This window comes from Xiphias gladius, chromosome 21 (genome assembly GCF_016859285.1).
Source record: "Xiphias gladius isolate SHS-SW01 ecotype Sanya breed wild chromosome 21, ASM1685928v1, whole genome shotgun sequence".
In the NCBI taxonomy this organism is placed as follows: domain Eukaryota; kingdom Metazoa; phylum Chordata; class Actinopteri; order Istiophoriformes; family Xiphiidae; genus Xiphias; species Xiphias gladius.
In genome coordinates, this window is record NC_053420.1 from 5,782,501 (window position 1) to 5,802,446 (window position 19,946).

The 19,946-nt window shown below is 42.9% G+C and overlaps 1 protein-coding gene across 13 annotated transcripts in view; it reads left to right on the forward strand.

Moving 5' to 3' along the window:
- Positions 1 to 19,946, forward strand: part of tasora (transcription activation suppressor a) — a 47,245-nt gene that overhangs the window by 22,882 nt on the left and 4,417 nt on the right. For 4 of the 13 annotated variants that reach the window (XM_040158682.1, XM_040158684.1, XM_040158683.1 and 1 more), the window contains 7 exons: positions 498 to 1,010; positions 1,426 to 2,873; positions 3,228 to 3,350; positions 5,056 to 5,215; positions 5,483 to 5,591; positions 6,349 to 6,527; positions 6,669 to 6,818. In XM_040158682.1, the coding sequence (XP_040014616.1) occupies positions 498 to 1,010; positions 1,426 to 2,873; positions 3,228 to 3,350; positions 5,056 to 5,215; positions 5,483 to 5,591; positions 6,349 to 6,527; positions 6,669 to 6,818 (2,682 nt within the window). Of the gene's footprint in view, positions 1 to 497; positions 1,011 to 1,425; positions 2,874 to 3,227; positions 3,351 to 5,055; positions 5,216 to 5,482; positions 5,592 to 6,348; positions 6,528 to 6,668; positions 6,819 to 7,089; positions 7,371 to 12,245; positions 12,464 to 17,811; positions 17,946 to 18,330 lie in introns of those variants that run through there. The other 9 variants (XM_040158692.1, XM_040158693.1, XM_040158686.1 and 6 more) reach the window with 8 other exon arrangements.

A 19,946-nucleotide genomic window follows, 5' to 3' on the forward strand; every position in this document is an offset into this window, starting at 1 on the left:
TGTGTGTGTGTGTGTGTGTGTGTGTGTGTGTGTGTGTGTGTGTGTGTGTGTGTGTGTGTGTGTGTGTGTGTGTGTGTGTGTGTGTGTGTGTGTGTGTGTGTGTGTGTGTGTGTGTGTGTGTGTGTGTGTGTGTGTGTGTGTGTGTGTGTGTGTGTGTGTGTGTGTGTGTGTGTGTGTGTGTGTGTGTGTGTGTGTGTGTGTGTGTGTGTGTGTGTGTGTGTGTGTGTGTGTGTGTGTGTGTGTGTGTGTGTGTGTGTGTGTGTGTGTGTGTGTGTGTGTGTGTGTGTGTGTGTGTGTGTGTGTGTGTGTGTGTGTGTGTGTGTGTGTGTGTGTGTGTGTGTGTGTGTGTGTGTGTGTGTGTGTGTGTGTGTGTGTGTGTGTGTGTGTGTGTGTGTGTGTGTGTGTGTGTGTGTGTGTGTGTGTGTGTGTGTGTGTGTGTGTGTGTGTGTGTGTGTGTGTGTGTGTGTGTGTGTGTGTGTGTGTGTGTGTCTCTGCAGGTCTGTGTTCAGAGCGGTATACTAAGAGAGACAGAAACATCCCCCAGGACCCTCGCTTCCAGCACCTCACCACGCCATCATTCATCGCCACAACAACCAAATCCCCCAGGAAGAGCCCCACCCTGTCTCCTGAGCCCAGCCCTCCCCCATCTCCCTTCCAGTACCAGTCTCCCGAGCCTAGTCCTCCTCTTTTCCCCTCCCAATGCCCATCACCTGATCCCAGCCCTCCCATTTCACCCTCCCAATGTCCGTCTCCAGAGCCCAGTCCCCCTCTTTCCCCATCCCAGTGCCCTTCTCCAGAGCCCAGTCCCTCCCCATCTCCCTTTCAGTGCCCATCTCCACAGCCCAGTCCTCCCCCTTCTCCTTCCCAGGGCATGTGCCCTCAGCTCAGCCCTCCCCCCTCCCCATCCCGGTGCCACTCCCCGGAGCCTAATGAGCACAACCCACTTAACAAGGGCAACAGTGGCGCTAACGATGAGCTTTTAGTCCCCAAAGCCTCCAGAGAGTTTGCAGGTAACCTCAGCTAACCGCTTGTTTTTTGTTTTGTTTTTTTCTTCTCCCCCCCCCCCCCCTTTGACTGCTACTGATAAAGACTTTGCTAGATTCACAGTTTCCAACTCAAAATTTGAAAATGTTTACTCCCTGTCGCATTGTTTACCAAACCAGTAGCTTGACAGAAAGCAGACTGGGAGCTGAGCAGTTCTGTTTTTTTTTTTTTCTTTGTTTTTTTTTGGGTTTCAACTAGCAACTAATTGCTTTTGACCATTGGCTGTAGAAGTCTTTTCACTTCAATTAGTAAGCTCATTATTTAAGTTAGGCTTGCTGTCTTGGCCACATTTTGCACTTGAGTCCAAGTAATGTCAAAGCAGTCGAGACTTTTGTTGTTGCAAAGTTTCTTTAGTTACTATGCTGTATGTGTCCCCTGTAGGAATTTCCAAGGATAGACAAGAGAAACCTCAGGGGGAAGAAAAGATGAATGAAGAGCCATCCATTTTCGCATCCATCCATCTATCTATCCCTCCAGCTCCAGAGAGGACAAGCCCCTCACCACCACCCCCTGAGCAAACGAAGGAGGATGCAGAGGGGGAAACTGGGGACGTGAAGGAGGTAGATGCGGTAATTCTGGCAGAAGAAAATGAAACTCAACCAGTTGAGAAAGTTCAAAAACAAGGAGAAGAAGAGGCACCAGAGGGTAAACAATATGAGGAGGTGGTGGATATGATACAGGAGGTAGCTAGTGAAAAGGAGCAAGAAGGAGAAGCAAAGGAACTGGTAGGTGGCTCTTGGTTTTCCTCGTCCGTCCCCTCACTTCTTGCATGTCCTCTCAGAGATATTGACAGCATTGTGGACAAACATCTAGGCGACTTCTCCTCTGAGATACAAGTACTCCTGCAGGAGGAGAATGTTCACTACACTTTCCCACAGTCCCCACATTCTACTTCAAACACAGAAACCCATGCACCTCAACACAGACTCCCACACACCTCGATATCTAAGTTTTCACAGTATGTGTCTTCCTACAACTCCTGTCCCCCTGTCCAAGACTACATTAGTTCTCTACAGGACAGCATTAACAGCATGTTAACAGAGTTTGGTGACAGCTGGCCAAGCCAAAATGCTGACATCAGCCGGACTGATGCTGATGCTTCGTTGGCTAGCAGAGTTAGTGCTTTTGTGGCCAGCATCCGAGCAGCTAATACTAAAACGGGCGGAGATGATGAGGTTTCTGCTCCCTGTGGTGAACTGACAGCTGCTGATGCCAGTGCTTCAGTCAGTCAAACTCCTGCACTCTGCAGAGGAGGAGAAGTGTGGCAGCCAGATGCCATCGCCAGACAGTTTCCTGATGCTACAAACAGCAGGAATCCCCCAGCTTCGCATGTCACTTTATCTGGTCCTACCTCTGCCTCTGGTTCTGTTTACAAGCCTACTGACACCGCCGTCCTCCAGCCACCCTCTAACAAGTCACCACAGTCCCACTGGAAATCACAGCAAAGTCACACTTTAGACATCAACAGGACAGTAGCTCATAATGTCAGACAAGCACAAGACAGTAGAATTACCAAGACATTACATTGTACAACTGATGTAGAAGGTGGGAGTAGTCTTGCAGGGTCAAACTCTGACTTGACTCTCCCAGGGTTCAGCAGTGTCTCTAAGCCCTTGGCAGAACCTTCAAACCCCCCTGAGCCAGTCTCCAGCTCGGCCTCTGTGTCCATCCCCGCTCCCCCAGCCAAAGCCCTGAGCTCACTGATTAGCCAGCTGCAGCCAGAGGTGTTCAGAAGTCTGGTGGAGATCGTCAAAGACATCAAGAGAAACTCCCTGCAGTTCTACCTCCACAGCACTGAGCCAGGGGACCAGGTCTATGAAGATGTCAAGGTAACTTCATGGGCAGCATAGTTCACAGAGCATATAGACAAACAGTATGTTAATATTTTAATTTCTATAGTTAATAAATCACTCATGAATAGTTGTGGTGGATTGATTCATTTAGAAGATTCTGGTGGAAAATTATGAAAAGGTGAGATTATACAGAAGTATAACAGAATGCAACGGACTAAGGGGATCAGTATAAACTGGAATATATGGAGATTCATAAACTATTTGACATCTAGCTATGCTCTGATTAAGTAGCTTGTGAAAAAAGGCGTAAAGTCAGCCCTTGTTGTAGAATTGCTACTTTTTTTTAATATAGTGTGTGTGTGTGTGTCTGTGTGTACTCTTATGTTGCAGGAACACCTGTTGAAGCAGGGTAACGTGGAGCAGAATCCAGTGGCGTTTCTGAACCAAGAAAACTCTGAAAACAGACTGTTGGTCATCATTAAGAACAAAGACATAGCTGGACACATACACAAGGTACTTCTGAAGGATCAGTTTATCTGTTCCTTTCTGTCCTGACTGCCAGCAGTAAACAAGGTGGATCTGTACAGATCCAGATCTTGTATGAACAAAGTCACATTTGGTCTGAAGGCTACATGCACGTTTCAGGTATGAATATCGCCTGGTTGTTACCTTCAGCTTCTTCAATCTTCTTGCATTTCGAACCCAGTGATCTCTGCAGGTTAACCACTCTGTAGATCTATGCTTTAGTTCTGCACTTAACTTGCAGGTCCACAGTAAATTCTCTGTTGTTCAGTGTTCCTCTGACTTGACTGGCAGACTGGAGTTTATTTGTCCTCTAAGACTGGATGAGAGGCATCCAACTCCTGTTTTGAGCATCTAGTCTTTTGGCTGGCTTGCTCACTAGCTTCACTAACTGTCGTGCTTTTAGTTCTGTTTGCCAGATCTTGTAATTGTTTGCAGTGGTCAGTCCACGGTAGCTGTCACTCCACAAACCAAGAAACAAACCTCAGTGATTAGTTTGGTTTGATACGCTTCAGAAGTGGCGCCAACCTTCTCACAAAAGGGTGGCGGTGAAACCCTGCCAGATGTGTACACTGACTAATTGACTTGAGCCCCTCTGGTAAACCAGTCATGTCTGAATATGTGCAGGTGCCTCTAGGTACTAGATCAGCTCTTTGTCTGCAGTGATTTTGGCAGACAGTGAGGTAAAGTGCTATTTTATAGTGGTTGCACCTTAGCTAATGAGGTTGATTTGTGGAAGTGCCAGAGGCACTAAGCTGAATACACACCTGTCAGCACTTCATTATCACCTGGTGTGAGAGGGTTGACGCCCCACTGTTCACAAACAATACAACTGTGTCTAGAGAGAATCACCTAAGAGTAAACATGCTGATATCCATGAACATTTCAGCTTTCAGCAGTAAATGAAATTTGCTTTGTGGGCACTAAGTGCTGATGAAAGTTTTACCTATAATTTTTTTTTTGAATAATGTTGGCCCCACACAGGAGGATAATTGGGCAACAGTCGTGGGGATGCTCCCGATTCAAGGCTGGTCCGAACCAATTATCTGCCCAAATGATTCTGCAGTGTGAGGGGTTTACAGACATAACCATATCGTTACCGACTGGAACAAATCTCTCCTGTTTTGACGTGAAATCCCGTGGTGTGAAAGGAACAGCGATGGAATATTGAGCAGAAACTCACAATAGCCAATGAGAGCGAGCTGACCGGGAAGCGTAACCAACTGGATGTTGTGTACTAACGATTAAACTTTATTTTTATCTCACCCCCAGCTCACACTTCAAATTGTATAAGCGATGCTGATTCCGTCTTATCTGACAGGACTTTTTCCACAGTTCTTTTCTTGTATTTTGTTTGTGGTGCAAAACCTAGCACACACAAATGCAACCAGCTGACGAAGACAGTCACATTTGATCATGCTAAAGACATGTAGTTTTTGTCACCTGAATGACAAAAACTACATGTCATTCAGGTGATTTTTGTTCATGTAGGATCTTGATCTATGGGGAGTGAGGTGACAAAACCACATTTTCTACTACCACTGGAAGGAATGCATCATCGACACTAGTTGCTCTCAATTTCTGATCCTGGACATATGTACTGACTGATTTACTGGACAATAAATAGCCAAACTGAAAATTGACTAACAGGAGGTGTATTTACGTGTTTGTGTTTATGTGTTTGTGTCCACATCAGATCCCAAGCCTGGTGTCTCTGAAGCGACACTCCTCTGTTGTGTTTGTGGGAATCGATACACTGGACGACATCAGGAACAACAGCTACAACGAGCTCTTTGTGTCTGGAGGCTGCATCATTTCAGATGAGTTAGTCCTCAATCCAGACTTCATCAGTCACGGTAGGCAGGGGATTCAAATCCAATAACACGATCCAACAAAATGTATTTTTAGGTTGTTGAAATTGAAAATTTTCTGCACATTTTTTTTTACTCTTACTAGTCTTATACTAGTCCCACTTAACACATATTGAGAATCAAATTTTCAGGAACTAATCTTGTCATGAAAAATGAATGAAAAATAGCGTAATAATACATTACTGGTAGTGGACTTGCTGTCTGTATTAATGTCCTAAAAGATGTGTTGTTTAATGAGATGTTTTTCTGCAGGTCGACTGGCTGCACTGCTGTCAGCACTGGAACAACACAGTTCTCTAGAGAGTGTGTGGAAGTTGAAGGTTCACTGCAAAACCCACAAGAAATTAAAAGAACAAGCCAGGTACTGATTCTGTGTGTGCACTAGATGATGGACTACACTATAACACAACAGATAGAAGAATAATGGAATGGATTCGCAGCCACACTCTCTTTTTCTAGCTCAGTTAATAGAGAATTAAACCTCATTTACCTTTAGAAACCTAGTCCGATTTTGCTTGGTTTTCTCTCCTTTTGATTTACAGTCTTCTGGCATAGTCACCACATTTCTTAGCTCGTCTTTCCATAAATCCCATCAGTGACATAATTTGGCATGTCAGTGGTACTACAATTGTTCCAAGACAGTTTTATTTAAAGGAAAACAAATCTTTGAAGATGTGTGGGTTTTATTGCTTGTCTACAGGTTTTCAACAAACAAAATACTTATCTATCATTTTATTAGTTTTCCGAAAACATTGTTACCATGTTGATGGATGCCTTAATAAGATCATAAATGTACTGAACATTTTTTTTTAGTACAAACTGCATTACTTGTATTCAAATCTTCATTTGTAGGCATGCACACTATATGCAGCTGGCTGTAGATGCCACCATGTGACAAACCCAGATAACTTTCAGTCTAGGTCAGCCCTGGCACATGTACAGTATCCTGTTTACCAGCTATTAGAAGAAGTACAGTTAACCTAGTATCTATTACATCCAGTAGTTTGAATGCAGATCATATGGGCTCTAACTCTGGCTGAAAGTGCCAACTCTTTTGAAATACAGACAGAAAAGTAGGTCTTTTAACATCTGTCTACCTGTGTTTGTTTGGTTGTCAGGTTCAGGAGAGATGCAGCCACCATATTGGACGTACTCTCAGCCTATCAGAAGCGTCAGGTCGTTGAATTCCTCCCATATCATCACTGCGACATGATGAACCATCAGTCACCTGACTTGGACTGTCTTATCGAGCTCCAGGCCCGATACACACAGTACCGACACACAGTCTTCCTGACTGGTATGTAGCAGCACTGACACTCAAGCTTCTTAATCAATACCAATGACTAAGTGATTACCTGATTAGCTGCTAAGATTTGAAAATTTAATTTACCACCTGAAGTATCATACTAATTTTACTAGTCTTGTTTCTTTTACTCAGAGCATCGTTTTGACAAGTTCCCTGCGTACTCCAGTAGTGGCATCATCGTGGCCTGTATCGAAGAAATTCTGCAAAACTTCACCAGACTGGTTGGTTACCATGACATCAAGGACAGGCAGCCAATCATGGATGAACTGCTGGCAACCAAAGGTTAGTTGTGGCAGATGCATTTCATTTAAAATAAGATGACATAAAAAAATCCTGTTAAAAATAAATACCTACATTATGTTGCATGATCCTTTGTAAAATTCACAAACATTGACCTTCACAACACTGCATGTTGATGTGAACTGGTATTCAGCATGGTTGTCTTAATATCAAAGGAATCTGGCCTTCCTGTGATGCGCATTAAGCTAGCAAGTTAGAAAAAAGTGGGTAACAGACTCATTCATCTGTGATGCAATCCCTGTTGATCTGCCAGTGAGCTGCCAGAGCTGTCATGTGATTGAATGATACCAGGAGTTTTAGTTTGGAGCACGAGAAGACTACCCAAGGTGATACTTTAAAACTTTTAAGTTGACTTCATAACCACCGACTGCAAAGCTGTAATTTTCAGTTCATTCTCAAAAAACAGTGTCTGTGTAAATTCTCCAAAACAGCTCATGCAGATAACAATCACAGCGATAGAATTTTTAGTCAGATTTTATCTTAGAAATAGCTTGGAGGGAAGACTGAAAAAGGGTTTTAGGGAGATTAGTCCCTTGTCCTACCAAAGAATAGTTGTCTTTTTAATTTTCCTATATTTTGAGACTTTGTATTTGCTCGCTGTGCTGAATAAAACTAAGTAGATCATCTTGATCTATTGAAAGACAGAATATTTTCATCTCTTTGATCCTTTCACCTCCTTTATCCAGGCTTCTTTGAGTACTTCTCTGTAAGGCCCCTTGCTTTCTTACAATTCTCTAATATGTTAGATATGCTAATCTATATTCCTCAGGAGAGGAAATAGCATTACAATAATTAGTACTGGAGCCACCGTATCCAAGTGAAGCCTAGAACGAGGGGCATATATTCCTTTTGTGATGTAGCCCTGTCATGGGCCGACAAATTTCTAGGAGAAGACACCTCTTTAACACATCCTGATTTCACTGACCGTGGTACTATTATGTTATGCAGTGTTTAGAGACACTGGAGGAAGGTATCCATTCCTGCTCACCCTGGTGCACTACTGCAGTGGGTAAAGCCTTGACAAACCTGACAACCTGGACGGTAGGCAGGAGGTAGTGTGGTGGTCTTAGTAATTTGTGCTGTACGCCAGCACTTGTGATAGGTAAAATAGTACAAACATCAACAGGAATGGAACTTCATTGGACCATGACCTAGGCACCTAAGCAGTGCCTAGATTGACCATTGCGTTAGATTTTGGAGTCCATCAGAACCAGCTAACATGGTGCCCGAACAGGGACCCAACTAATGGGTATAAGAGTAACTTGGTGAGGCCCTCTCGAGTAAGACTGTAATGCGAAGCAGATTAGAACCCGTTGGCCAACCCTACAGGTTGAAAAAAAACCCAATAGCGTTCTATCACTTGATGACATAGCCAAAGCTGTTAAATTAGTTCGACCGACAGGTAAAAACTCGTAAAACTAATGTTACCAAAAGCTATAAAATATAGATTAAAGAAATTAATTGTATTTTAACTGTAATCGACTGGCAGGTAAAAAGTCATGAAATTAATTAGCTCAGTGGGAAATTCACTTAGATAGAGCAACACCAATGATGATAATCCCCTTATTGGTAGTAAACCCTGAAGATTATTCCCCCTTACCCCCTATCAGAGTCCTGCTGACCACATTGCTGGACAACCAACCCAGAGAAGCAGTCAATTACAAAAAATATATTGGTTTCAAACGATCATGAGAGAGCTCTTCTGGAAGACTTAGAAAGGCAAATGGAGGAAAACCCATCACGGTTTGGAGAGGCTGGAGTGATAGCTGACCTACCCCCTTATGGGGAAGCCATGGCACCCACAAAAGAAGCGCTGCTAGGGCCAGGATATGATTTTATGATGGAGAAAATCATAGAACAGGCCCACAGAACACAAATGGAGCAGAATAATCCACATGTTCAGAGAACCCGTACAACAACCATGCTGGAGCCAGAGCTGTCACAGATCTGGTATCTCAGCCTGTTCAATTCAGAGAACAGGATTGTCCAGTCCACCCTGATTTGGGATTAACTACCTCAACTCAAAATCTCACATACCAACCACAATGGCAACCTTAGAGGGATGGAGCATCCCTCAAGGAGGAACCAGTGATGTCCCAGTCATTACAAGTGACCTGAAATCAGAAATTGAAACAATGAGTATGCTCTGCCTGAGGAAAGATCCAAAAGATATATTCAAACATACCTGAGAAAAAGATACTGTCTTAGGATGCCCTGACCAACCTCCTCGAACAGAGGAAAGAAAAAGAAACTCAAAATAACCCCAAAAAAGTGCCAGCCCCAGTCCTACAGCCTCAATATGAGTTAAGGTCCCAAGGACCACCCCAGCAAAACTACCAAATGAACTGTGCTCGTGAGAAGTATAATCTATCTCAAACTCTAAAACAAGGCCCGGCAAGGGAGGCAAATCAAAACCAAAGAGAGTCCAGCGCATCAGAACAGATGTCCCCCTACAAACTGAAGTAGACAGGGACCCCCTCCAGATGGAGGCCCGCAAGAACCCAAAAGTTACACTGATGATGAGTGGAGAGCCCTCACACCAGAACAAAAAGATGCAGTGTGGCACCCATGGGAGGCATTTAAACTAAGGTAGGAACAGGACCAAAGCCAGCCAAAAAACGGCAGACAGTGAGCATCTCTAGAACCGAAAGATCTCCCCTGTACAGGATCGCCCAAAACACCCATGAGGATAAAGGAGAACTGAAAACTCAAATCAGTCAACACGATTTTACCCTGGATACTAGAGCATACGCAAACCACCTAAAAGGACACCCAACTTTCCCCCTAAAAACTGCCTTCACCTGGAAGGGTCAATCATATGTATTTCGGCGCCTCCCAAAGGGAATTAAAATTCTCGATGTATTCCAATCCCTAGTGGAATTGATCCTAAAAGACCTCCATGTGCAAATTTATATAGATTATATCTATTTGACCAATGACATTGAGGAGGAACATCTTGACCTCTTGGAGGATGTCCTGATGAGACTCACATGAGCAGAATTCAAAGTAAGACTCAAAAAATTGCGATTTAGCTGTCAAAGAGTTAAAATTCCTAGTATTTGGAATAAGCTCAACAGGAAGAAAAATCACCCAGAGTACAGAGAAGCCATCAAAGCAGCAAACTACCCAGAGACCTTAAATATCTGGAAAGGTTCTTGCGAAAAGGAGAGTACGTTGCCAATCATGTGAGAGGATTCTCAATGATGGCAGCTCCCCTCCATAAAATGAAAGGAAAGTTTAGAACGGGAGAAGGGATGCACACTGCACAACACATCACTCAGTGGAGGAAACTTAAAGAAGCTCTGTTACATGCTGTAGAGCTAGAACAGAGAGCCAAAGACAAGCCTCTAGTAGTTGAAACAGACCTAGAAGAGCAGGAAGTCTTTGTAACATGTAAAAAGTCCAAAGTACCATGCCTCCTCTTATGATATACGTTTAAACCCCTGAGCTGAAGTATACCCCACAGGAACAAACCCTAACGGGAATATATTGGTTTTGAGGTCAAAAGCATTTGCAAAGCAAATGGGGGAAGTGGGGTTTAGTTCTAACAGACAGCCAGATACTTTTCAAAACAGAAGGCCAAAAAATCACCAAATTGGAAAGGACAGACATTGTAGAAAAAGTCCGTGATAATATCTTAGTTTGGCTTGAATATTTTTGGCTTAGTACATGGCTCTCAAATTAGGAAAAATTGCCCCACCCAAGGCTGCAGCAACAATTAGGTCTACTATTGTTAGCACAAAGGGCCCCAAGTGCGTACTATGTGGGAAGAGCTATGGAAAATCTCACCCAAGCAATGGCAGGATATATCCTAACGGACAAAACAGGGCTTATGCTAGCCTTACCATGCCGCACAGACCCAAAACACAGTTGGTATGTACCTGGAACTGAGAAAATATTTGCAGAGCTAATTCTATCCACCTTTACCCCATCAATTTGATCAAATTCCATTGTCATGAACATATGCTCATGAATGACCATGGACTAATCAAACACGCCAGTGCACAGGAAGGATTGTTGGGATGGAGGTGAAGCACTAACAGCCAGAATTATGAAAGGTTTCATGGATTGCTCAGAACCTGAATAGAGGCATACCCCACATTCCCATCCTCATACCCAAGACGGCATGGACAAACCTGAAAAACCGAGGTTACTGCTGCTACCCCCCAGTGAGGGACGATCTATTTTATTCCCTTAAGTGCGAGGAAACGCCTGGCTGTCTTCAGCCAGAGAAAGATCAGAGCCCTCTATAACTCCATTGTGCCCGCTGACAAGTGGCTGTTATTCCTAACCAGTTATTTTTGTGTTAAACCCCTTGAATTAAAGCTGAAAGTGTACAAGTCAGTCACATCTTGATGTCTTCATTTCAAATCCATTGCGGTCGTGTACAGAGGTAAAATTACTGGTCAAATACTTATGTACCTAACTGTATATACCAATAAAAGAATCTTTTTCAACTGATGGGGTCAAAGGTAGTAAAAGGCATATTGAAAATTGCAACTACCGTTAGTGATGCCTTTACTTCTGTTGGGGACCAAGTCAGATTAGTTTTTGAGAAGATTAAATAGGGATTATTGGCCGTCGGCATTGTAATATGCTATTTCATCGTTAACAATTTATTATTATCAGTGAAATCAGGATGCGTTAAAGAGGTCTCCCAGAAATTTGTCGGTCCATGACAGAACTACATCACAAAGGAATATATGCCCGTCGTTCTATGCTTCACCTGGATACAGTGACTCCTGTACTAACATATCTAACACAATTCCCTCTCTGGAGGAGCAGAGATAAGCCTATCTAACATTAGGGAATTCTTAAAAAGTAAGGGGCCTTACCATAAAGTAGTTGAAGAAGCCTTGGATCAAGGAGGTGACACGAGTAAAGAGATGAGAAATTTTTGTCTTTCAATAGATAAAGACGATTTTCTTAGTTTTATTCAGCACAGCAAGCAAATATAAAGTCTTTAAAATTTATGAAAGATTAAAGGAAAAATGTAAAATAAAAAATCTTAAAAGACAGGTAATTCCTTGTTAGAACAAGGGAGTAACTCTTCCATAGTAATTCTCTAAGCTTTTTTCCCTAAGATATTACCCCCTCAGATCCTTCTTCAGTCTTCTTATTAAGCTTCTTCTAAGATTAGATCTACCTAAGAACAGCTCTTGTCAGAGTTGCATCTCCTTTTTTACAGCTGGAGCTGTGGGAGTGGTCAACAGTACAATACATCACACACAGGCACCAATTTTGACAACAGCTCTCAAATGTGCCTTCAGTTTATGGATTAGAGCATTCATTTTCCTTATCTTCCTTTCTTTTTTTATCTCCCTGTATGTACCCTTGTGGAAGGGGCAGGGGCCGAATGCACTCTTGACCTGTGCTCTCTCCTAACACCCTCTCTTGCATTTTGCCTAGGCAACCCCTGCCTCCCTCGAGGTGGAACCCGCTCGACTGACCTCTCTCTCCTTGTAGGCTGACTCGTTGAGTTGGTCATTGCCTCCGCTAATGTGAAACCAGCTCCAGGGGCCCCTGCCCCATCAGGGTTGGGACTCGGACCACAGATGGAGGGGGGTAATGAGAAACAGTTGACATGGTGATGAGAGGGGGCATGTGTCCATGGTTGGGAACGGGGAGTGCAGGGGAAGGTTGGGGAGGGACTGGCTCAGGGAGAGTGGTGGGAGTGCAGATCTGGCTCCCATCCTGGTACTGGAGCTAACACCAGGGTCCTTCACGCTAGCAAGTAACCCCACAGGTCACCCATGTCCGACTGTAGATGTGGCGAGGAGAACCTGTGAAGACAACAGTGATGGTAAGGCTGGTCCATCCAAACCTCTGGGTTGAAAAGCTGTGTTGCTGAATTTCTGAGCATTTTGATCATACAGCGGCAAGCGGCGCGCTTGCTGAGGAGTGATAGTCTAAGCAAAGGATGAGCCATAGTCAAAAAGGGAGCCAAGCAGTTCCATCAACTCTGAGTAGTAGTCAGGTTGTCCATTAGGGGGGAAGGTCTTCCTGTCTTCCAGGTCTTTTTAGTCCTGGTTCTGGTTTGGGATCCACTGAGCTTCTGTCTTGTTTGCCTCGTCCTTGCCCTCTGGTGGTACCGGTTGGGGGACCGGTGTGCACTTGTTGAACACCCATTTCCACCCTGGGAGTGAGGGTGGCGCCAGGAGAGTTTTGGGGACCATCAGGGTAAGGTTGGTTCCTTTCCCCAATGTTTGTCTGGGGGAAAGGCAAAACATTAGGGACAAATATCCTGGACAGAACCCAAACCAAGTTGGGCCCTCTGCAGGGTGTTTGGTTAGATGACTATACATTAATCCCAAAGGGAACCCGGGTTTAATGTGCAATCTAAATTCAGTGGCACTATGAATTCTCCCTAGCTCTATCAAAAAATATAGTGCCCTTTGGGGGATGTGTGAGGATCCCAATTTTTTGTATGGGTCAGTGGTGAAGATATTTGTACAAACACACATTGCCCTTTTTCCATCTCTGCTTACTTCTGATAGACACTATGGGTATTGAGAAAGCAAGCCTGATATAATTCCAAGGCCCATTTGAGTTTTTATTAAAAAAATCGGTTGGAAAATAGTAAATGTAAGTTAACTTGAGCTCTTTAAGGTATGATGGTGCCTGACCATTAAGAGCTTTGTAGGTGAAGAGGAGGATTTTAAATCCTGTTCTGAATGAACAGAGCCAATGCAGTGATGCTAACAGGAGAAATATGATCTCTTTTCCTAGTTTCTGTCAGTTCTCATGCTGCAGCATTCTGGATCAGCTGGAGCGTATTTAGAGACCTGTTGGGGCAGCCTGACAATAAGGAATTACAATAATAGAAGTAACAAAAGTATAGACTAGTTTTTCTAAATCTTTTTGAAACAGGAAGTGCCTGATTTTTGCAATTTAATGTAGGTGAAAAAAGGCAGTGCTTGATATTGTTCGGAGTTAAAGGACATATCCTGATCAAAGATAACTGAGATTCCCAACAGTGGTGCTGGAGGCCAGGGCAATTGCACCTAAAGTAACTAAATCCTTAGATAATGTGTTTTTGAGGTGTTTGGGGCCAAGTACAATAACTTCAGTTTTTTCTGAGTTTAACAGCAGAAAGTTGCTGGGCATCCACGCCTGTATGTCCTAAAGGCAAGCTTGAAGTTCAGCCAACTGATTATTGTCATCAGTCTTCATTGAAAAGTACAATTGGGTATCATCTGCATAAAATATAAGTTTATGGAGTGTTCCCTAATAATATTGTCTAAAGGAAGCATATATTAGGTGAATAGAAATGGCCCAAGCACAAAACCTTGTGGAACGTGGAACTAAATTTTGAGCATATGGAGAATTTATAGTTAACATGCACAATCTGAAATCGATCTGATAAATAGGACTTAAACGACCTTAGAGCAGTTCCTTTTTAATGCAAGTTAAATATCCCTGTCCCTGTAATAGGATGTGATGGTCAAAAGTGTCAAATGTAGCACTAAGATCTAACAAGACAAGTAAAGAGACCATTTGTAGCTTTCACAAGTGTTTCTGTTCTATGATGAACAACTTCTCAAGGATCTTATAGAGAAAGGGAAGGTTCGATATTGTTCTATAGTTGGCTAAAACACCTTGATAGAGAGAAAGCTTTTTAAGAAGAAGTTTAATCAAAGCTACTTTAAAAGACTATGGTACATAGCCGGTTGATAAAGACAGAATTATATCTACTGCAGAAGTGCTAACTAAGGGTAAAACTTCATTAAGCAGCCTAGTTGGGATGGGGTCTAAGGGAAAGGTTGATGGTTTAGATGAAGAAATCGTTAGTTAGTTGGTGAAGGTCAATGGGAGAAAAACAGTCTAAATATACATCAGGTTTTGAAGCTGTATCTAAGGTTCCTGTGTTTGAAGATAAATCTGAGCCGTTTGAGGGCAGGAGGTGAGGAATTTTGTCTTTAGTAGTTAGAATTTTATCATTAAAGAAGCTCATGAAGTCATCACTACTGAGAGCTATAGAAAGATATCGATCAATAGAGCTGTGACTCTTTGTCAGCCTGGCTACAGTGCTGAAAATAAACCTAGGTGGGAGCAATCTAATGTTTAAGAGTCCACATTTAATTCTCCTATTTTGTTGTACTTTTGCAGTGTTGGTTTTAGTTTTTAGTAGGTTTTTATATACAACTCTTCTTACCTGTTCCTTAGACTCTTTCCATGAGTCTGGTAGAGCTAGTTTCAGCACTCTTCTCTAGTTTAGCACCTTCTGTGAGATAGTCCTTTGCATTGATGTGACTCTCGACTTGTATCCATTTTATTTTCATCCCACTACAGGTTTCTGCTGTTATCCCCATGCTACTGCATTGGTCAAGGGCCTCCCTTTAATATCTTCAAATCCTTATTGCTCCCACCATGGCAGTTTCTACTCTGCTCTATAGCAGCATTCACTGTCTGTAACTAGAGCAATTTGTTTTATGCATTTCTTTTTACAAAGTAGGAGAGCTTGGAGAATCGCAACAACCTCTGCAGCGTGAGCTGAGCCGGTTGTTATTCCTTTTTTTCGTCCATATGGTTTTGTCTAATTTCTTTATGGCAAATGCCCAATGAGATTTTACCCCATCCTCACCTTGTTTGCTTCCATCCATGAATACATAAAAACAGGTTCAAAATCAGGTTTGGTAGGTGCACTTGCTGGTTTTGGGATTTTTTGGTCTTCTGTTTTGAAAAGTATCTGGCTTTCCATTAGAAACTTAATCCCACTTCCCTCATCTGTTTGCTAATTCTTTTGAATCTACCAGGTTTTGTTTTGAGGCCGTGTTCAGTCCTGAAAGTGGGGAGAAAATGCAGATTTTTGGGTCTGGGCTAGTTCTCTTAGGGCTCCGTAAAACCAATATATTCCCATAAGCATTAGTGCCTGTGGGGTATACTTCAGCTTGGGGTGTTTAAAGTTGCATCATAAATGGATGCACGGTACTTTGGATCCTGGATTTTTACACATAACAGAGACTTCCTGCTCTTCTGGTCTGTATCCACATCTAGTGGCTTGTCTTTGGTTATCTGTACGAGCTCTACAGCATGTAACTGAGCTTCTTTAAGTTTCCTCCACTGAGTGGTGTGTTCTGCAGTGAGCATCCCTTCTCCTGTTCTAAGCTTTCCTTTCATTTTATGGAGGGGAGCTGCCATCTGCGAGTATCCTCTCACAACACTGGCAACATAATCTCCTTTTCCCAGGAACGTTTCGAGATCTTTTAAAGGTCCCAAGATGCTGGCTGCTTTGATGACTCCCCTGTACTTTGGGGTAATTTCTCTTCCCGTTGAGTTTATTTCAAATCCTATTTTATCTCTTGGACAGCAACTTTCTATTTTTTGAGTCTTACTTTTAATCCTGCTCGTGTGAGTCTCATCATGACATCCTCATGAGAGGCTGAGATTTTCCTCCTCATTATCATTTGTAATATTGATATCATCAACGTAAATTTGAACAGGGAGGTCTTTAAGGATCTTTTCCACTAGGCAATTGGACAATTCCAGGTGAAGGGTGTTTTTTGGGTGAAGAGGAGGCATAGTGGTACTGAGCAGAATCCATTTGCTAGGTCTATTGATGGTTTCCATTTCTTGTTTTCCAGATTCCTCGCTGTTCATGAGGCATTTGTCATTGACCTTGAGTCTGAAGCTGACCTTTCATTGAGGGCTATTAAGTTATGGACATCCTCCATGTTTTGTCCAGTTTTAACACTCCCATGATAGGGTATTTGTAATAGTGTTTTCCAATTTCTCTATTACTCCTTATTGTTCCACTTCATTGATTGTCATCCCCAGTTCTCAACATCCTGGGTTAAGGGGATGTTGGGGTGTTCTCGGGGGCACTGCGCCACTAATGATGTATGGTCATTTTGCATCCACCAGGCCACAGTCATTTTTAAACATTGCAGAGTTTGTACTGTATTTTTTGCTATCACTATATGGCCAACATTAGCATTAACAGATGTTTACTTACCAGTCTAAAAGAAATGTTGTGCGTTCAGCATCAAACTTCATTCCTTTACAAACAAACAGCTGTCTCCAGAACAGCAAAGCCATTGTTAACTCTTGTTTTTCTTCAATCTCAATCACTTCTTCTCTTCTAATGAAGTTAGTAACTAACCAGTTATTTCATCAAGTGATAGAATACTATCGTGTTTTTCAACCTTTAGGGTTGGTCATCAGGTGTTTATCTGGATTAACCCGCTACAGTTCTACTTGAAAGGACTTTCGTAACAATTCTAATCTATACCCCTCTCTTAGGGGTATAGATCATATCTAACATGTTGAAGAATTGTTAGAAACGAAAAAGCCTTCGATCAAGGACGTGACACAAGCGAAGAGATGAGAAATTTTTGTCTTTCAATAGATCAAGACGATCTACTTAGTTTTATTCAGCACAGCAAGCAAATATAAAGTCTTAAAATATATGAAGGATTACATGAAAAATGTAAAAGAAAAAAAGCTTAAAAGACAGCTAATTCCTTGTTAGAAAATGGGAGTTATTATTCCGAAAAAAAATCCTCTAAGATATTACTCCCTAAGATCCTTCTTCTAAGCTCAGATCTACCTAAGAACCGCTCTTGTCAGAGTTGCATCTCATTTTATACAGCTGGAGCCGTGGGACCGGTTCACTGTTTTTGTCCTACCCGCAGTCTACACATGATATACATTTAAAATTCAAAGCACTTCTTTGGTTCAAACTCCAAACTATTTCATTGGTTATATGGAACATGCATTCAGTATACACATAAGCGGATGATACTCTGTCATTCTGAAAATGAGGCCGCATTGAGGGACGGTTGGGAAGTACCATTGCACCTACAACTGATAAGCAATACCTGCTTCAACAGTACAATACATCCCGCACATGCAACAATTTTGAAGCTCTCAAATGCTCTCACAGCTCTCAAATGTCCCTTCAATTTATGGATTAAAGCAGTCATTTTCCTTCTCTTCCTTTCTTTTTCTCTCCCTGTATGTACCCTTGTGGAAGGAGCAGGGGCAGAATGCACTCTTGACCTGTGCTCTCTCCTAACAACGGTAAGCAAGAAGATAATGGCAGCCAACAACAGCAGCAACCCTTGTGTTGAATTACATAACTTGATGCCACTCAATATGAGAGAGTTGGTAAGTCAACTTACATTTACTTTATTCCAATTGATGTTTTCAATAAAAACCCATATGGGCCATAGGGATTATATCAGGCTTGCTTTATCAATACCCATAGTGTCTATCAGAAGTAGGCAAAGATTGAAAAATGGAGATCAGTATTTGTACAGAAGTCTTCACCATCTACCCACACAAAAATCTTAATACTCCCATCCCTGAAAGCCCTTGGTTTTTTGATAGCGCAAGAGAGAATTCATAGTGCCACTGAACTTGGACCGGACCTTAAGCCCGGTTTCCATTTGGGACCAAGGTATAGTCATCTAACCAAGCAACCTGCAGACGGCCCAACTTGGTTTGGGTTCTGTCTAGGACATAGGTCACTAATGTGCTGCCTTGCCCCTAGACCGACACCAGGGAAAGAGACCAACCTAACCCTGACAGTACCCAAAACTCTCCCGGCACCAGCCTTGCTCCCCAAGCGGAAATGAGTGTTCCACAACTGCATACAAGCCCCCCGTCTGGTACTATCAGAGGGCAAGGAGGAGGGGAACAAGACACCAGCTCAGTGGTTCCCACCCCAGAACCAGGACTACATAGACCTAAAAGAAAGGAAAACCTGCCCCCCACTGGACAAAATGACAACTACTCTGAATTGATGGAACTACTGAGCACCCTCAATGAACACGACTCACTCCCTGCTCAGCCTGTCCCTCCTCAGCAAACGTGCCGTTTGCAACTGTATAATCACAATGGTCAGAAATTCAGCGACACACAGCTTTTAGATCCCAAGGTTTGGAGGGAAATCTGCTACGCCAGACTAGGCTGGGTACCAAACCACAAGCCTTACCACCGGTTTGGTAAACGATACTGGGAGCTCCGGGCCACCAGCACTGTTGCCTTCTCTGTCTCTCCGCACCACTTTTCCAGTCGGACGAGGGTGGCCTGTGGGGTCATTTGTTACAACCACCCTGAAGGACCTTGGTGCGAGCTCCAGTCCCAGAACAGGACCCAGATCTGCATTCTTGCCACTCTCCCCATGCCAGTCCCTCCTCAATCTTTCCCTGCACTTCCCTAACGGATCACTCAGGCCCCATCGTCTCTTCTTCCCCCCCTGGACCTTCATCCATCTGAAGTCCGTCTCCCACCACTGATTGGGCTGGGACCATTGGATCATGTCCCACCTCCATGGGGGCAATGACCAGTACAATGAGTCCTGCCTACAGGGAGAGAGAGGTCAGTCAAACAGATTCCGCCTGGGCAAAATGCAAGAGAGGGTGTTAGGAGAGAGCAAAGATCAAGAGTGCATTTTTCCCTCTCCAAGAGAAAATACAAGGAGATGAAAAGAAAGGAAGAGAAGAGAAAAATGACTGCTTTAATCCACAGACTGAAAGGTTGTTTGAGAGCTGTTGTTTAAATGTTGCATGTGTGTTGTATTGTTGCATTGTGATGGTAAAAGATAACTTACTGCTAGCAGATGCTAATTATCAGTTATAAAGGGAACTGTACTTTCCAGTTGTTCCTCAGCGACGGCTCAATCTCAGAAAAACTGCGCCTGTGTAAATTCTCAGAAAATAGGATTTTGCTTACGCAAATCACATAAACAGCGCTTTGATAGCCTTATTTGTATCATCCTCCTACATGTACTCCGAATACATGTTCCATATAACCAATTAAATGCTTTTGAGTTCGAACCAATGACATGCTTTGGACTTTTTATTTATGTATCAGGTGTAAATTGCTGATAGGATAGAAATAGTGAATCACTCACTCAGCTCCAGCTTTATAAAAGGAGATGGAACTCTGAGGAGATTGAGAATTTTTAAGCAGATTTTTGCTTAGAAATATCTTTGAAGGAAGGCTGAAGACAACTGAGGAGGGATTCGAGGGAGATAAGCTTATATGATTTTTAGGCAGATTACTCCCTTGTTCTAACAAGGAATGTCTTTTATTTTTTCTACATGTTGAGACTTTGTATTTGTTCGCTGTGCTGAATAAAACTAAGTAGGTCATCTTGATCTA